This window comes from Colossoma macropomum, unplaced genomic scaffold (genome assembly GCF_904425465.1).
Source record: "Colossoma macropomum unplaced genomic scaffold, Colossoma_macropomum, whole genome shotgun sequence".
NCBI lineage: Eukaryota > Metazoa > Chordata > Actinopteri > Characiformes > Serrasalmidae > Colossoma > Colossoma macropomum.
In genome coordinates, this window is record NW_023494807.1 from 31,355,766 (window position 1) to 31,372,598 (window position 16,833).

At 40.3% G+C, this 16,833-nt stretch overlaps 1 protein-coding gene across 1 annotated transcript in view; it reads left to right on the forward strand.

Annotated features, from left to right (window-relative positions):
- Positions 1 to 16,833, forward strand: part of ptprfb (protein tyrosine phosphatase receptor type Fb) — a 240,049-nt gene that overhangs the window by 102,130 nt on the left and 121,086 nt on the right. Inside the window, 5 exon segments of the mRNA XM_036556368.1 lie at positions 1,108 to 1,160; positions 1,162 to 1,378; positions 8,087 to 8,668; positions 10,134 to 10,267; positions 14,257 to 14,401. Of these exon segments, the coding sequence (XP_036412261.1) occupies positions 1,108 to 1,160; positions 1,162 to 1,378; positions 8,087 to 8,668; positions 10,134 to 10,267; positions 14,257 to 14,401 (1,131 nt within the window).

Consider the following 16,833-nt stretch of genomic DNA (forward strand, 5'->3'; position numbering starts at 1 on the left):
TCCACTAAAATATGGAATTTAATCCATTTGTGTTCTGTTTTATCACAGTTACTTCAGAATAAAGTCGGTCACACCAGTGACTTCAGCTAAAAGCTTCATATGAAATCATGAGCTGAATGAAAATCTCTGATAACTGAAAGACACAGTGGACTCACCATGTGCTTTTCTCCATAGATCCTCAGAAAACAGGTAAAAGGAAGTCGAGTGATGTCATCAGTGTGACTTTTATTTCAAAATAAGAGATTTTTTATTATGCAGTAACACCAGTGACACGACTCCTGGGGACCACAACTCTCATTATATATTTTATAATATTTATTTGTTTTCTTTATGTCATTTAATTTATATATTCCATAGTCATGTACAGACTACAGATTATTGTAGTTAAAATTGCAGAAAAACGTGTTTTTTTTTTCTTCAAAATATGTCCTCAGCCTTCACACATGACTGTGGGGACGAGCTCTTCTGTGGTGCTTTGAATTCTATATGATTGATTTAAAAACTAGTGTTGCTAAATTGAGGCTCAAGAAGGTGCACTTGTTAAAATAACATACTGGTTTATTTTAAAATATAAATAAATTGTAGCTCTAACATGTTTTTAAGTGTAATATATCTGTAAAGGCTAGGGACACAAAATGGACGTTTCTGTAGAATGACCCTACATAAATCGTCACACTTGCCTCACATATCTATAATCTATCTTGCTGGTGTGGTTTCTCCCTGCTGAAAAAACCCATAGAACCATTAAGTGTTTCTGTTGGTTCCTAATGAAGTTGTAATGTGTTTTGGCTTTTTTAATGGGTTGATATCACAGTGTAAAGGATCCTTTGAGCTAATTACCCATTTGAAAGCAAAACCTAACCGCCCCTTTTTCAGCATGGCTGACACTGTTCAACATAGTTTTCTTTAAAAACGGACGGTTCTTGATGCTAATCAGTGTGTTAGCTTCCATTGCTTGTTGCGTTAGCATTATAGCTCCAGTACAAGGTATTGTTATGATTAATCATTGGTTCTCTTGTCTGTTTGCAGACATAGATGTTCTAATATGCTATTAAAAATGTAAATAAACTTGCACAGCATCTCACTTTGGCCTTTATTTTCCCCCAGTGCGCCGCGTCCCGCCCCGTTTCTCCATTCCGCCCATGAACCACGAGGTGATGCCCTGGGGGCAGTATAAATCTGACCTGCGTGGCCGTCGGGGCACCCATGCCCTACGTCAAGTGGATGGTGGGGGAGGTGGAACTGACCAAGGAAGAGGAGATGCCGATTGGCCGGAACGTTCTGGAACTGACCAACATCCGCCAGTCGGCTAACTACACCTGCGTGGCTATTTCCTCTCTGGGCATGATCGAGACCACTGCACAAGTGTCAGTCAAAGGTAAGACCACTCGGCCTCAGCTTGGCCTGAGTGAGAATCCACAGGCATAGTGACCGCACACATACCTTCTCCTCGGTAACGTCGTTAGTTACGTTGCCTGGATGCAAACAGAACAGCTCTTACGCTGCGTTTACATCAGCCAGAGCGCTTCCCCCTTATTCACTTGGCTGCATATGGGTGTTATGAGGGCATTAACTGCAAAATCTTTGAAATGAAGTCTTGCTAAGTCAGTGTTTGTGCAATTTATACGTCATTTTTTTCTTGAATAATTAAAAATCCAAATCAAACATTTTTATTTAACCAATTTCTATGCATGTTTCCATGTTTTAGGTCATTTTATCTGGAGAAAGTGTCCCATTCACAGATCATTTTACATGTTTTCAGAAAATAAATTACATTTCAGAAATTACAAGGGTGATGGAGACACTTTAATGAGATGAAGTTACTTAAAACATGGCTAGAAATAAATTTAATAATCTTTTAATAATCTTACAACAACCTCACACTGAAAAAAATATTAGATATATTTAGTACATTTAAGATGTTTTCACTTGCTAAATCTTTGGCTGTGTAGTTGGTGTTATGCCTGTATGAGGTTCTCCGGGTCTGAGTTGTTTTACTTTGACAAAAGTGAATCAGATTTTTAAAAACCGTCCTCATCACACTGGTAAACAAAAATATTGTAGATCCGATCCGTTTTGTCCTGTGTACAATTTCCCCTCAATGTCACTAGACTCTCTAAATTATAAGGTCATTAAAGAGCCAATCAGCTCCTTGCCGAACATGTTTGGTGCCTGAAATTAGCTTTTTTTAGTTTTAAGACTGGAACTGCGGTTCTAGCTAAGAAGAAATGCAAGAAGTACAGACAAAATTCGGCAGCGAAAGTGGCTGCTGTTTCTGTTTTTAGCTATTTGGCGTACTTTAGTCCATATTTATAGACAACAGTGAGCATGTTTACATACACTTGCTAATCCGATAACTGCAGAAAATTAGATTTTGTCAGTAATCCGATCAACGCGTTTACATACACTTGAGTAATCAGATAATGGGGAAACTCCAGGTCTACATTACATTTACAACCAGCCAATAGACTCACAGAAGACGTGACGTAAACATAATGTAAAATTCAAACTTCAAGCTGCAGCTTTTTTTAAAACATCACCGCTTTGTCTGAAAATATGAACATCTAGAAGATTTAAATCCATCATTTTGTCAAGAATGTATTTGTATTTGCTCGCTTATTTCCGGTACCGCGGTCTGTTCCTGCGCATGCTCAGACTGAGAGTTTACATGCACTGAGAAATCTGATTACTTAGCTAAAATCCAGCCTCTTTATCAGATTCTTAATCGGATTTCTAGACCTTACTCCGATCTAAGAAATCAACTGCTTACATGACCAATTGAATAATCAGATAACTGCAGAAATCTGATTATGGTTGCATTATTGAGTGCATGTAAACACACTCAGTGTGTCATACGGTGTGTATTAGTCTGATAAAGATTACTGAACGACTTTGAGGCACGTCTGAGATGATTTAAGCATGATGGTAGTTACTAATTGGCTACATTAGCTTCGTAGCTCCAGTGCAAAACTAAAGAAGCAAACTTCAGACGCCAAACATGTCTTGGCTGATTGACTACATGTGCAGTAACGGGCCTGGTGTCGGTTTGATTTTCCCTTTAAAAACAGAGATACTGATATTTTTCAGGCCCCCCAGGTACTGACCTGTTTAAGAGTCCGGTCAGATATGGCTAAAAAACATTCAGCCCTCGTTCTGTGTTGATTGTGAGCTTTTGGGACTTCCTGCCTTTCTACTGTGGACCTTCTGGAGAAAATGAAAAGCCTCGCTTGCTCTTTAGATTATTCCGAGCATGTGTTTACCCAGAGAAGCTGTCTGGAACAGGCCGGGTGGGTTCTGGTCCCACCAGACCTTTCAGAGTCCAACCAGACGCTGTTCTGCATCCCTCAGCCCCCCCGACAGACCCGGCCTGCGTTATCAACCGCTGCCTCTATTGATTGCACTTTGCACTTCGCCAATCAATATGGACCTGGTGAATGTCACAGACATTTATCTGGAGGCTAGTGGCTAATCTTGGCGTTAGCCCGGCGGTACTGATGTTGTGAGCGCATGTTCTCACCTGTGTTCGCTATCTTTCATCTCTCATCCCTCAGTTTGTCAGCGTTTGGTTTCCTGAATGTAGTGTTGCACCGCATGGAGACACAGAGCTGTATGTACAGCACTGTGACAAATCAGTGTATAATAAAGTTAAACTAATTTGTCACAGTACTGTACATACAGCTCTGTGTCTCCATGCAGTTATCTGATTATTCAAACGGTCATGTAAACAGCCGGTTTCCTAGATCGGAGTGAAGTCTAGAAATCTGATAAAGAGAGCTGGATTTTAGCTCAGTAATCAGATTTCTCAGTGCTGTAAACTCTTACTCTGATTTCTTTCGGATTTACCAGTCTGAGCATGTGCGAAAACAGACGGCGGTACCGGAAATAAGCGAGCCAAACCGAATACATGCTTGACGAAATGAAGGAATTAAATATTGTTCATCTTCTAGATGATGTTTGTTCATATTTTCAGTTAAAGCGGCGCAATGTTTTAAAAAAAGCTGGAGCATGAAGTTTGAGTTTTACATATGTTTATGTCACATGTTCTTCTGTGAGTTTTTGAGAGGGGCTCATACTCAAAAAGCGCTGGTCAAATCTCTCTGATTAAACAGTTATTCAATGTAATTTTGTGACAAAAATTTACCATAAACAGGTCGTTATAGCTTATTATGTATTAACATTTCTGTTGACACTGACTTATTATTGAAGAACAGTTATTAAAAAGTCAAGTTTAATTTAAAAATGACATGTTAGCTTCTTAAAATCAGTATCGATCGCAATGCTTATATTAGGGATGCATCGATACCGATACTGGTATCGAGTATCGGGCCGATGTTGTGCTCATTAGCTTGTACTCGACCTCATAAAAATTCACTGACACTGATCTCCGACACCAGCTGACACCGTGTGACGTGAGCTGAGTGAAGCCGCTCCGCTGATGAACAAACGACTCAAACTGGCAGTGAACGAGGATGCAAAGGGTTCTTTAAGTGTTCACGGTTCTATATAGAACCATTTTCTTTACTAAAAAACCCTGAAAAGCCATAATTTTAAGAGTGACTATGGTTGGTTCCCTGAAGAACCTTTCAGTGGACAGTTCTATATAGAAACTTTTCAAAAAAAAGTTCTACATAGAACCATATAAAACACATGCTCCCTCAATGTAAAGAACTCATTATTGAAAATGGTTCTTTATAGCACCCAGAAGGGTTCTTCTGTTGCTACAGGCTTGACATGGTGAATATAGAAGAACCCTTTTTGGTGCTATATAGACCCCTTTTTTAAAAGGTTTTAAATAGAACCATATTAAACACATTCTCCATCAGTTTGAAGAACCCTTCAATGATGCAAAGAACCCTTTAATAATGCAAAGTGTTCTTTGATTGTTTATGTTTCTATATAGAATGATTTTCTCTACTAAAGAACCCTTGAAGAACCGTCTTTATTAGTGTGTAGTCAAAGGTTTGGGCTGTGTATGGTGTGATGTTGTGGGTTTGTGGTGTCCGCTCTGTTTGTGTTGGTGCGGCTTCCTGTGTGTAGATGTGTGTCTGACACACTGTGTCTGTTGCGTTTGTGAATCCACTGCGGTCGTTTTCACTGTTTTCTCTCTGTTGTTTCTCACTTTCATCTCCATCTATAAATTCAACCTCCATCTAGCCAACCACTCAGAAACTCACCTCTCAGGTTGGTTTCTTCCACTGTTAACCCTTTTCATTCACTTTGTATCGACCTGTTCTGACCTGTGTTGACCTTTCCTTTCCAAATCTGACCTTTAAATCCTCCTGGTTAGGTCATATCTGACCCGGAGGCCTTTTGTCCTCTTTCTTTATACATTTCCATCTAAAACGCTTCCAGAATGGCTTCTTTTTGAGTTGATTGAAGCTGTAATAGTGAGTTAACAGTGAGTTGTTGTCCTGTTGTTGTTCTGTTGTTGTTGTTTACCTACTTTCTGTCGGTTTCCCTCAACTTTCCCTCAAAGCTGAACCAGACATCGTTACAGACTCAGACTCGGCCAGCATTATCAGCCGCTGCCTCTATTGATTGCACTTTGCACCTCGCCAATCAATATGGACTCGGAGAATGTCACAGACGTTTATCTGGAGGCCAGAAGCAAAATCTTAAAGACACAATGATGAGACGGCACGAGCTGTCTGCCTGTCTGTCTGTCTGCCTGTCCGTCTGCAAATGAGATCTTAGCAAGTAAAAACATCTTAGATGCAGTTAATATACCTAATATTTCTCAATATGAGGTTGTTTAGAAGAATATTAGAAGATGATTTAACCTGTTTCTCTTCATTTTTACTTGTTTTAAGTCATTTTACCTTGTTAAAGTGTCTTATTTCATTGGACAAAACATTGTACGTTTAAAAAAATAATATATAGTTTGCTTATATATAACATTTTTCTCAATATGAGGTTGTGATAAGAATATTATAAGATGATTTAACTTGTTTCTCTTCATTTTTACTTATTTTAAGTAATTTTATCTTGTTAAAGTGTCTTATTTCATTGGACAAAACATTGTACGTTTAAAAAAATAATAAATATAATTTTGCTTATTTCCAAAAATAATGCTTAAAACGAGTAAAGTGATCCGCCAGTGGAATAAGACCCTTTCATAAGATAAAATCACTTAAAATGTCTAGAAATAAGTTAAATAATCCTACAAGATTCTTACACCAGTCTCATTATGAGAAATATTAGATATATAAGCAAAATTACATTCATTATTTCTTAAAACGTACCGTGTTTGTTTAATGGAATAAGACACTTTAATAAGATTATATTACTTAAAAGCAAGAAAAACTGCAGAGAAACAGGTTAAATCATCTTACAGTACTCTTACAACAATCTCATAACGAGAAATATTAGATATATTAACTGTATTTAAGAAAATTTCACTTGCTAGGATATTTTTTGCAGTGTGATGGCTCATTTGCTGACTTCACATGTCACTTTATTTATTTATTTATATATTTGTTTTATTTATTCTGTATTACACATGCAGTTGAATGCAAAAATTTGAACAACCCAAGTCAAATTGTTGATTTTCTAATTGAAAATAAGTTAACAAATAATCTACAGAGAACTCGCTTTATTTTTAGTAAATATATGGCACTAGATTTCACTGTAATGTCTCACATTTAAGCAGGACAGTAAATAAACACCTCCGTGGTTATATGGTGTAAATGGCAGCACACATTACAAAGATACTACACACTGTGTGGTTCTTCTTTTTCTATCATATAATTACCCAGAATTAAGCCCCAAATAATGACAATGTACTGTGGAGTTTGTACAACATACTACACAGTCAATATCTAGAACCCGTTAGGCATTTTAGTGTATTTTTGTCAGGCTGTCTTGGAACTTACCATCATGTTATCCCACACTAATAACCTAGTACTTTGGACTTGGTGCCTCGAGTTTACCTGAATAAGACGTAGAACTGACCGTGGGCCCTGATCGATGTGAATTGTAATCTGAGTCACTGATGTTTCTTTCATCTCCATCTATAAACCCAACTTTCATCTAGTCAGCCGCTCAGAAACTCACCTCTCAGGTCGGTTTCTTTCACTGTTAACCCACCAGCAGGTTTATTACACACTTCTATAACCTAAGAATAGCTCAGGCAGTTTGCATTGAAGCCCCTGTAGTTACTGAATAATAAGCCTTAATACACCAATCAGGCATAACATTCTGACCACCTCCTTGTTTCTACGCTCATTGTCCATTTTATCAGCTCCACTTACTATATAGGTGCACTTTGTAGTTCTACAGTTACAGACTGTAGTCCATCTGTTTCTCTGATACTTTCTTAGCCCCCTTTTACCCTGTTCTTCAGTGGTCAGGACCCCCATGGACCCTCACAGAGCAGGTACTATTTGGGTGGTGGATCATTCTCAGTGCTGCAGTGACACTGATGTGGTGGTGGTGTGTTAGTGTGTGTTGTGCTGGTACGAGTGGATCAGACACAGCAGTGCTGCTGGAGTTTTTAAACACTGTGTCCACTCACTGTCCACTCTATTAGACACTCCTACCTTGCCAGTTCACCTTGTAGATGTAAAGTCAGAGACGATAGCTCATCTGCTGCTGCACAGTCTGTGTTGGTCATCCTCTAGTCCTTCATCAGTGGTCACAGGATGCTGCCCACAGGACGCTGTTGGCTGGATATTTTTGGTTGGTGGACTATTCTCAGTCCAGCAGTGACACTGAGGTGTTTAAAAACTCCAGCAGCACTGCTGTGTCTGATCCACTCAGACCAGCGCAACACACACTAATACACCACCACCATGTCGGTGTTACTGCAGTGCTGAGAATGACCCACCACCCAAATAGTACCTGCTCTGTGAGGGTCCATGGGGGTCCTGACCACTGACCACTCTTCATTCGCTTTGCATTGACCTGTGTTGATTTTCATTAGACTGCTTTGGAACTTGGAACCTTGGAATGAAAGGCAGCGTGGAGCTTCTTTTATACAGTGATAGGAAACACGGCAGCTTTTTACAGACCAGAGTGGACATGCACACTCACCAACTACTCCGAGGACTCTGCACTGACCTCCTCTCTCTCTTTTTTAACCCTTTAGCTCTCCCCAAACCTCCTACGTCGCTGACCGTGACGGAGACCACGGCCACCAGCGTCACTCTGACGTGGGACTCTGGTAACCCTGAGCCTGTCTCCTATTATATGATCCAGTATCGCTCCAAAGCCACCGACAACAGCTTCCAGGAGGTGGACGGAGTGGCCACGACCCGCTACAGCATCGGGGGCCTCAGCCCTTACTCGGAGTACGAGTTTAGGGTCATGGCGGTCAATAACATCGGCCGAGGGCCGCCCAGCGACCCCGTGGAGACCCGTACGGGCGAGCAGGCGCCCTCCTCTCCGCCGCTCAGCGTCCAGGCCCGCATGCTGAGCGCCAGCACCATGCTGGTCCAGTGGGAACCTCCAGAGGAGCCGAACGGGCAGATCAGAGGATACAGGATCTATTACACCACCGATCCGGACGCCCAGCTCAGCGCCTGGCACAAACACAACACCGACGACAGCCGACTCACCACCATCTCCGGCCTCATCACCGACGTCACCTACAGCCTCAGAGTGCTGGGCTTTACTTCTGTGGGCGATGGACCTCCGTCTGACGTTCTGCAGGTCAAGACACAGCAAGGAGGTGAGGTTCTCCGGCCGGGATGCGTCCGTATTCGTCTGTTTCAGTGAAAGCAGGAGCAGCAAGTCAGGTCACAGAACGTTAGTGGGAAAGTCTTGGAGCTGGTGGCCCCTTTGCTGTGATACTGATGTGAGCTGGTCTGCAAGAGAATTTACAGGCACTTAAACCTGAACCTCATCCTCAAATCCAAAGGCCTTTTATTGTTAATGTGCTGCAGCCTGTTTATTAGATTATCTAGAACACGTTTTAAATGTTTGTAGCTCACCAAGGGTTTTCATACATAATCACAGAACATTTTTGGAGCCGTTATTGCTGAAGTTTAGCTCGTTTTTACATGGATAATGTTTAGCTAGTGCTACATTGCTAATGTTTGGCTAATATTACCATGCTAGCATTTAGCTAATGTTTACATTGCTAATATTTGGCTAATATTACCATGCTAGCATTTAGCTAATGTTTACATTGCTAATGTTTGGTTAGTCTTACATTGCTAGCATTTAGCTAATGTTTACATTGCTAATGTTTGGCGAATATTACCATGCTAGCATTTAGCTAATGTTTACATTGCTAATGTTTGGCGAATATTACCATGCTAACATTTAGCTAATGTTTACATTGCTAATGTTTGGCGAATATTACCATGCTAGCATTTAGCTAATGTTTACATTGCTAATGTTTGGTTAGTGTTACATTGCTAGCATTTAGCTAATGTTTACATTGCTAATGTTTGGTTAGTGTTACATTGCTAGCATTTAGCTAATGTTTACATTGCTAATGTTTAGATAACATTTACATTGCTAATGTTTGGCTAATATTACCATGCTAGCATTTAGCTCATGTTTACATTGCTAATCTTAAGCTAGCATTTACATTGCTAACGTTTCCCTGCTGACAAAAACAGCACAGACCAGCATGCGGTCCATGCTGGTCTAAGCTGGTCCAAGCTGGGTTTTGCTGGCCTGGAACTGGCTAAGCTGGTCACCCAGTATGGTCATGCTAGTTGACCAGCATAGCAGCAGCCAAAACACAACACATGTTGGTTTTGCTGGTTTATGCCGGTTTACATTGCTAAAGTTTAGTGGAGCAAAAGCTTCACCACTGCAGCTGGTCTGATGGCATCATGGCCAAATTAGAGACTGTTTGTTTTCTAGCTAATGCTAAAGCTTTAAACTCGAGACTCGCTGGTAAGGGATGTGTTTACCCTGATATGGAAAAGATTTAGGTCACTTAATTTGTTAGCATTTAACGTTTTAACTTGAACGGACATTTGTTACCGTTTCTAAAGATGTTCTATCATAAAATTGTTATGTTAATTTGTGACCATATTCCAAAGCTGTGATTAGTGTACCATCATTTGGACCACAGGGTGTCAGAGGAGCACCTCTGATGTCTCTTATGCTCTTGATTTGTTTGTGCAGTTGATCCTAAATCTCTCTGCAAACCGCCTTTGTTTTTCCTTCCGATCCAGTCCCGGCGCAGCCGTCCGGTTTTGAAGCAGAAGCTGAACTGGACACGCGGATCATGCTGAAGTGGCTCTTGCCCGTCCAAGAACCGATCACCAAGTACGAGCTTCAGTACTGGGAGGCCGGATCAGAGAACAAGGTATGGCGCCGTTCCAGACAGCAACAGTTCTCCCGCTCTCTATTGATGCGCATGGGCGTACATGTGGGAGAGCTATTGAATGTACAGCGCCGCGACTGTGGGCCATGGCTGCGAATCAAAGATAGCAAAAATTGACATTTTCATGAAACGGCCGCGGGCAGTAAAAGTCTGGAAGTCGGTTGATTTCCAGAATTTAGCCCTGAAGATTGTTGTTTTGGCTTTAAAAAGCATGTTTTAATCAATGCCCGCTGACAACAGAGCCAGTTCTTGGCAAAAGACTTTGGAGGGGACGGTAATTCGGGCCACATTGCAAGCAGATGCCTTTTGAATGCTCTGATCATTCATTATTCTGGACGCTGCGTCTGTATTCTAATGCTAAACGCTCAACAACAAAAATGCAGTACTGGGGAACAACTGTAGGTCCTTCGGTCACGGGTCCAAGATAAGGATGCCTTCGAGTGAAGGCCGGGAAGCTTTAACCTCTTATTCTCCAGGGTTTATTTTGGTTTGTCCATCTGAATTTACATGACCAAATCGTAAGGTAAATTATTCAGTAACTGCATGAAATAAATGTAAATTTTTATTTTATTTTATTTTATTTATTTATTTATGGTAAAATTTTCCCTCAAATTAACAGAAATGTGTTTTATGATCACACATATTACTATATGCTTACAATTTACTGCTGAAAGCCAAAAATCTCAGACGCTCTTTGTATTATTTTATAAAAATAATGTTTACAGAGCAGATCACTGAAGAGACGCCATCTGTTTATAGTTTATAGCCCAGATTTGTGGAAAAATGGGTCGACTTTCAGTAGAAAAAAAATTGTGGTTATTATAAGGGTTTAAAATGACATCACCCATCTGTTTGACTGGAAAGAAGACAGTTACAGCTCTCATACGACCCCCACCTTTAGAATGAAGCTTATGAAATATGAAAGTTATGAAGAATATGACGAAGTGCGTTTTGGAACCACCGGTGGTCCCAAGGAGCTGAAAAGGTTAAAGGGCCAATATACGCTATATTTGTTGTATAATATTTGTTCTTTTTTTGCTCTTTTGACATTTCTGTGACCTCAGGCACCAAAAGTGGCCATAGTTCATTTTTACAGATCACTTTGTATTAAATAGGCTTTGTTGCTGTGTCTTTAACCTTTTTAACTCCTTGGAACCACCGGTGGTTCCAAAACGCACTTCGTCATATTCTTCATAACCTTCATATTTCATAAGCTACATTCTAAAGGTGGGGGTCGTATGAGAGCTGTAACTGTCTTCTTTCCAGTCAAATAGATGGGTGATGTAATTTTAAACCCTTATAATAAAAGAAGCTGAACTCATTTTTCCACAAATTTGGCTCTCAGCAGTAAATTGTAAGCATATAGCAATATGTGTGATCATAAAACTCATGTTCTGTTAATTTGAGGGGAGGTTTTACTAAAAACACCAACATTTTACATTTATTTCATGCAGGTACTGAAGAGTTTGTCTTAAGATTTGGTCATGTAAATGCAGATGGAAAATCCAAAATATACCTTGGAGCATAAGGGGTTAATTTGAGGGGGGCTTTTACCAAAAATAAAATAAAAATGACTGTTACTGAATAATTAGCCTTGCGATTTGGGCATGTAAATTGAGATGGAACAACAAAAATATATACCCAGGAGAATAAAAGGTTAAGTTATATACAGTTTGAAAAAGTGGGTCGAATTAACAGGGCTGTCCCGAATACCATGTATTCCTCACAGAGCGCTGCGGTTCTCACAGCACGGCTTTGCTCCGTCTGCCAGGGCCGCCAGCCTCTCTTAGCGGTGGGCTAGGGGGTAACAGCACAGTGCATGTGCAGGTTGACCAGCGCTTTTTGCAGGTGGTCTAAGTCAAGGTATGAAGGGCATGCATTGCAGCCCTAGTCAGGGTCCAGTCTGGCGGGGCTCTGTTTGCAGCCTCTCTGGGGACACATGCTGTCTAGCACTGCGTTAGTGTGACGTTCACTGCTGGGAGTGAGCTGGATGTCTCATGTTAACAGTGTGATTAAGAAGTATAAATATAGCACAATAATCTGTACTGTGGCGTCGCCACACTGCGCTGTAAGTAGTTCAGTAAAGAGAAGAAATTCTTTATTCGTTATTTTAGGCTGTTTTAGGTTCATTCGTACAATGGGGGGCAGTGGTGGGCGGAGTAGAGCAGAGCGCTGTGTTTTTATTGTAACGTCCTGTCTTGCCCTGTCCTCGTCTTTCTCTGTTTCATCTATTGTTTTCTTGTTCCATCTGCTTTTCTTTACTTAGGCCATGTGCTTTTGTTGTTAGATCCTGCCTTCTTGTCGTCTGTCTCACCTGTCTATTGTCTGTAGCTCCGCACTCTCATTAGCCCCAGATGTATATCATTGCTGTCGAATCAAAACCTCGTGTTCTCCAAAATGGTAACTTTACAGGAGAAGGAAAAAACATACTTTACTTTTAATGTAAGTCAATGGAACCAGACTTTTTCCACATCGTTTTGGGCCATTTTTTTTGGTCCATTCATCATGAAATTTACACACAATTTAAAGAGCAACAAGCACTTCCAGATCATGTCAAAAACTGAAAAATGACAAAAATGAAGATATGAGCAGCGATATGCAGTTTGATCAGGGGCGCACAAATTCATGCACACAACTACATATAAATGAGCTGTGTTCTGATTGGCTGTGCAGTCATTCAGAAAACAGCTGAAACACTCCCTGTAGCTTTAGGTTGAATGTAGGCCAAATAGACAGATGTATGGACATCACAAAAAACAGTGAATGCTGTTTATGCAGCTTAGTTTCAGTATATGGACTGTATGGACTGGGAAGTGAATGATGTGCTTTGAAATAATGTTTATATACAGCGAAAACTTGTCTATCATATAAAAAGTGAGAGATGTTTTGCTGATATGCAGTGGTGGACGAAGTACACAAAACATGTACCTGAGTTAAAGTAGAGATACCCAAGGTAAAATATTACTGCAGTAAAAGTAGAAGTTCCTCCCTTTAGACCTCCACTTGAGTAAAAGTACAAAAGTATTTTCCCTCAAATGTACTTAAATATTGAAAGTAAAAGTACTAAAAGATTAATTATGACTCTAATGTCCTATTTTCATTTTTGTAACAAGACTCGCTTCATTAACTCATTTTAGGTGAAAATACTCCAGTGTCTCTCTTGGTAAACCAGTCTTTTAATAGAGTCATTAATTAGTGACGCTGATGTCTATTAAAATTATCATAAGCACAAAACACTGAAGGTAAACAATTTCCATCTGGTAGAACTGAGTGGCTCTGAAATCACTTTTTGCAAACAAGCAAAGTTTCAGTTTAAGATTTATTTGCAACTTAGTTACAAGTTTAAGTTTAATAAAAACTTTAAATTTAGATTCACAGATGAGTTTCCTTTACTAAACTGCATCTGTAGGTCTCTGTTCATAAACATAAACTAGACAAAACTAATTTACTATAAAATGAAATGTGTTTGTATAAATTCAGAAAAAGACACGTCAGTCTCAACTGCATATGAGTACATATTTCTATATTGTGGTCTATTTACACAAAGTTAGGTTAGTTCATCATTTATGTTGAATAGACTCTCCCAAAATTTTACGCTGCTGCACTGACATTGAACCGTGTGCTGCAGTGGGTCGGTATGACCAACAGGTCAAAACAAGCTCAAAACTAAGCGACCGCTGTGCCCTGATTGGTGTTGTTGCTTTGCGCTTCTTTCATTTTGACTTATGTTTTTATACACACATAAACCAAAAGGAACGACAGATTTCTCATAATGTAGTGGAGTAAAAAGTGAGATATTTGACTTTGAAATGTAGGAGTGAAAGTAAAAAGTCGCCCAAAATGGAAAAACTTCAGTAAAGTACAGATACACAAAAAACTACGTAAGTACAGTAACATTACATTTACTTAGTTACTGTCCACCACTGCTGATATGGGCTCTTTAAAGACGCTTTACTTTTTTCCTCTTTCAGATCCATGTCACCTTCAACCCGGCTGGTTCCTACGCTGTAGAAGGCCTGAAGCCAGACACGCTGTACAAGTTCTCCCTGGCGGCTCGCTCCGAAATGGGCCTCGGGGTCTTCACCAAGCCTATTGAAGCCCGGACCGCTCAGTCCAGTGAGTGCTCTCCTGTTTCTCTATTGTATCGACTAACCTGGAGAAATCTCTCGGCTACTTTGGGCCGGCCAGAGATGTTTTTTTTTGGGGGTTTTGTGCTCCTCCTCCTCCTTTCACCGGCCTTTGTCTGCTGTCTCCACCATTAATTATCCCACACTTCTAAGCCAGGGAATACCTTTGTTCACTGACAAGGGCGAAAGGTACGTTTGGTGTGTGCTCGAGCGTCAGTCTCTGTCATTTCGATCAGGTTTAAAAGAGCCATCGACGCCTCCGTCCCTGTGATGTTAACAACCAGAGCAGTTGGGCCCTGTGAGGAGCGAAGGGTTTGAATTTTGATCAGCGGATCGTTTCAGCTGAGCCGCCGTTCATGAGGTGAACATGAAAACATGCGTAACGTCTTTGCTGTAGATTCAGTATCAATCAGTCAAAAGTTTGAGCACAGCTTTCGAAACAGAGCTCATATATATATATATAGGGAGAGAGAGAGAGAGAGAGAGAGGAGGAAGAAAGTGAGAGAGCAAAGAGAGGGAGAGAAGGAAATGAGAGAGAGGGAGGAAGAGAGAAAAAAAGAAACGACAGAGAGAGAAAAAACGAGAGAGAAGACCAAAAGAGTGAGGAACAAAAGGGAGAGAGACAGAGAGAGGAAGAAAAGAGAGAGGGAGAGACAGAAAGGAGAGAGAGAGGGAAAAGACAGAGGAACAAAAGGAAGAGAAAGAGAGAGAGGGAGAGGAGGTGGAGGAAATGAGAGAGGGACAGAGAGACAGGAAGAAAAGAGAGAGGAAGAGACAGGAATAAGAGAGAGAAAAGAAGAAAAGATGGAGAGAGAGAGAGAGTGAGGAGGAAGAAGAAATGAGAGAGAGGAAGAAACGAGATGGAGAGTCAGGATGAAGAGAGAGAAAAAATAAGTGAGGAGAGGAAGAAAATACAGAGAGAGACGAGAAGGGTGAATAGAGAGATGAAAAGGAGGAAATGAGAGAGGGAGAGAGAGACAGGGGGAAGAGGTGGAGGAAAAGAGTGAGAGAGCGAAGAGAGAGAAAGAAGGAAAGAGAGAGAGGAAGAAAAAATACACACACACACATTATGGAACCATATGCAACATCATACAGTCATACAGTATTTTACACATGTACAGCACATCAATCTGAAGAGCCATTTAACCATGCAAAAGGTTTTATATAGAGCTCATGGTTCTAAATAGAACCATTCCTTTTACTGAAGAACCCTTGAAGAGTGTAATCGTTGCGAATGCTGAATAATAAGATTTGTAAGGCTGGGAATGTCATTATATAATAACAGTAATAAATATAATGTATTAATAAGTGTTAAATTGCTGAGTTCCTGCGGTTTTGCTCTTAAACTTCCGTGTGAAGTTGCGTTAATAAGCCTCAGAGAGTGTTAAACTGAGCTGAGGGCGCCTGCAGACACTCTGCCTCCAGCACCTGAGCTGAACTCTGACAGTAAAGCTGGAGAGTCTCGCTGTAGCTGGAGATTCTCTGTCATGCCCCAGCCTCATCCTTCTCCTGTCCATTAGATCCTCCCCTTCCCCCCCACACCTGTCTCTCACCTATCACACAGCCCGGAGTAAAATCCACTTTGATCTCCGGCACATCTGTCAGGAGCCCCAGGAGTGCGGCCTCGCTCGCGGAATATCTATCAGCGCTCAGGCTTTTATTTTATTTTATTTTATTTTGTCACTCGTTTCCTCATCGGGGCTTTTCTGGCCGCCGTCCTGCTGTCAGCAGATTAAGAGCCGCCTGATGAGCAGCTCCGCGTCCTCCGCTCCCGTCACGCCTCGGCTGACTGGTGGGATGTCACCAGGCTTCCTCCAGCATCCCCCCGATCTGATCTGGTTGTTAACTAAAGCAGGAGGTTCCCCTCATGATCACTGACCCGCTGCCTGATCTCCTGCCGCTCTCTGCTTCTTCATCACGCTCCTCTCCATCACCCCTCTCTCTACGCTGTATTAGGACTGGGCGATATGAGCCGTGAGATTTCTTAATATATTTTTATATTGATAATTATTGTATCCTATATCAGATGATCGGATTTGAGTCAGTGCTATATGTGTACATGTAGATATGTGTATATAAACAGGCAATAAAGGTAAACATACAGGTAAACATACAGGTGTATATGATTATATACAAAAATGTTATAAATATATTATTGAATTATATACAGATTTTATTTTGTTTATATATTTACGTTATTTATTTTTAAAATATTATATTTTGTAAATAATTTATATAAAATTAATCTTCAGAAATTTTTTATTTTAAAATGAAAGAATTCAAACGTCGTAGTTTTAACATATTAAAATTAAAAATAATATATATATATTTTTTTAAATATGTTACAATTATGATATTGTTTAAAGTCTTTAATTTTTAAAATAAAAAATCTAAAGATTCTGTTTATATATAATATACAAA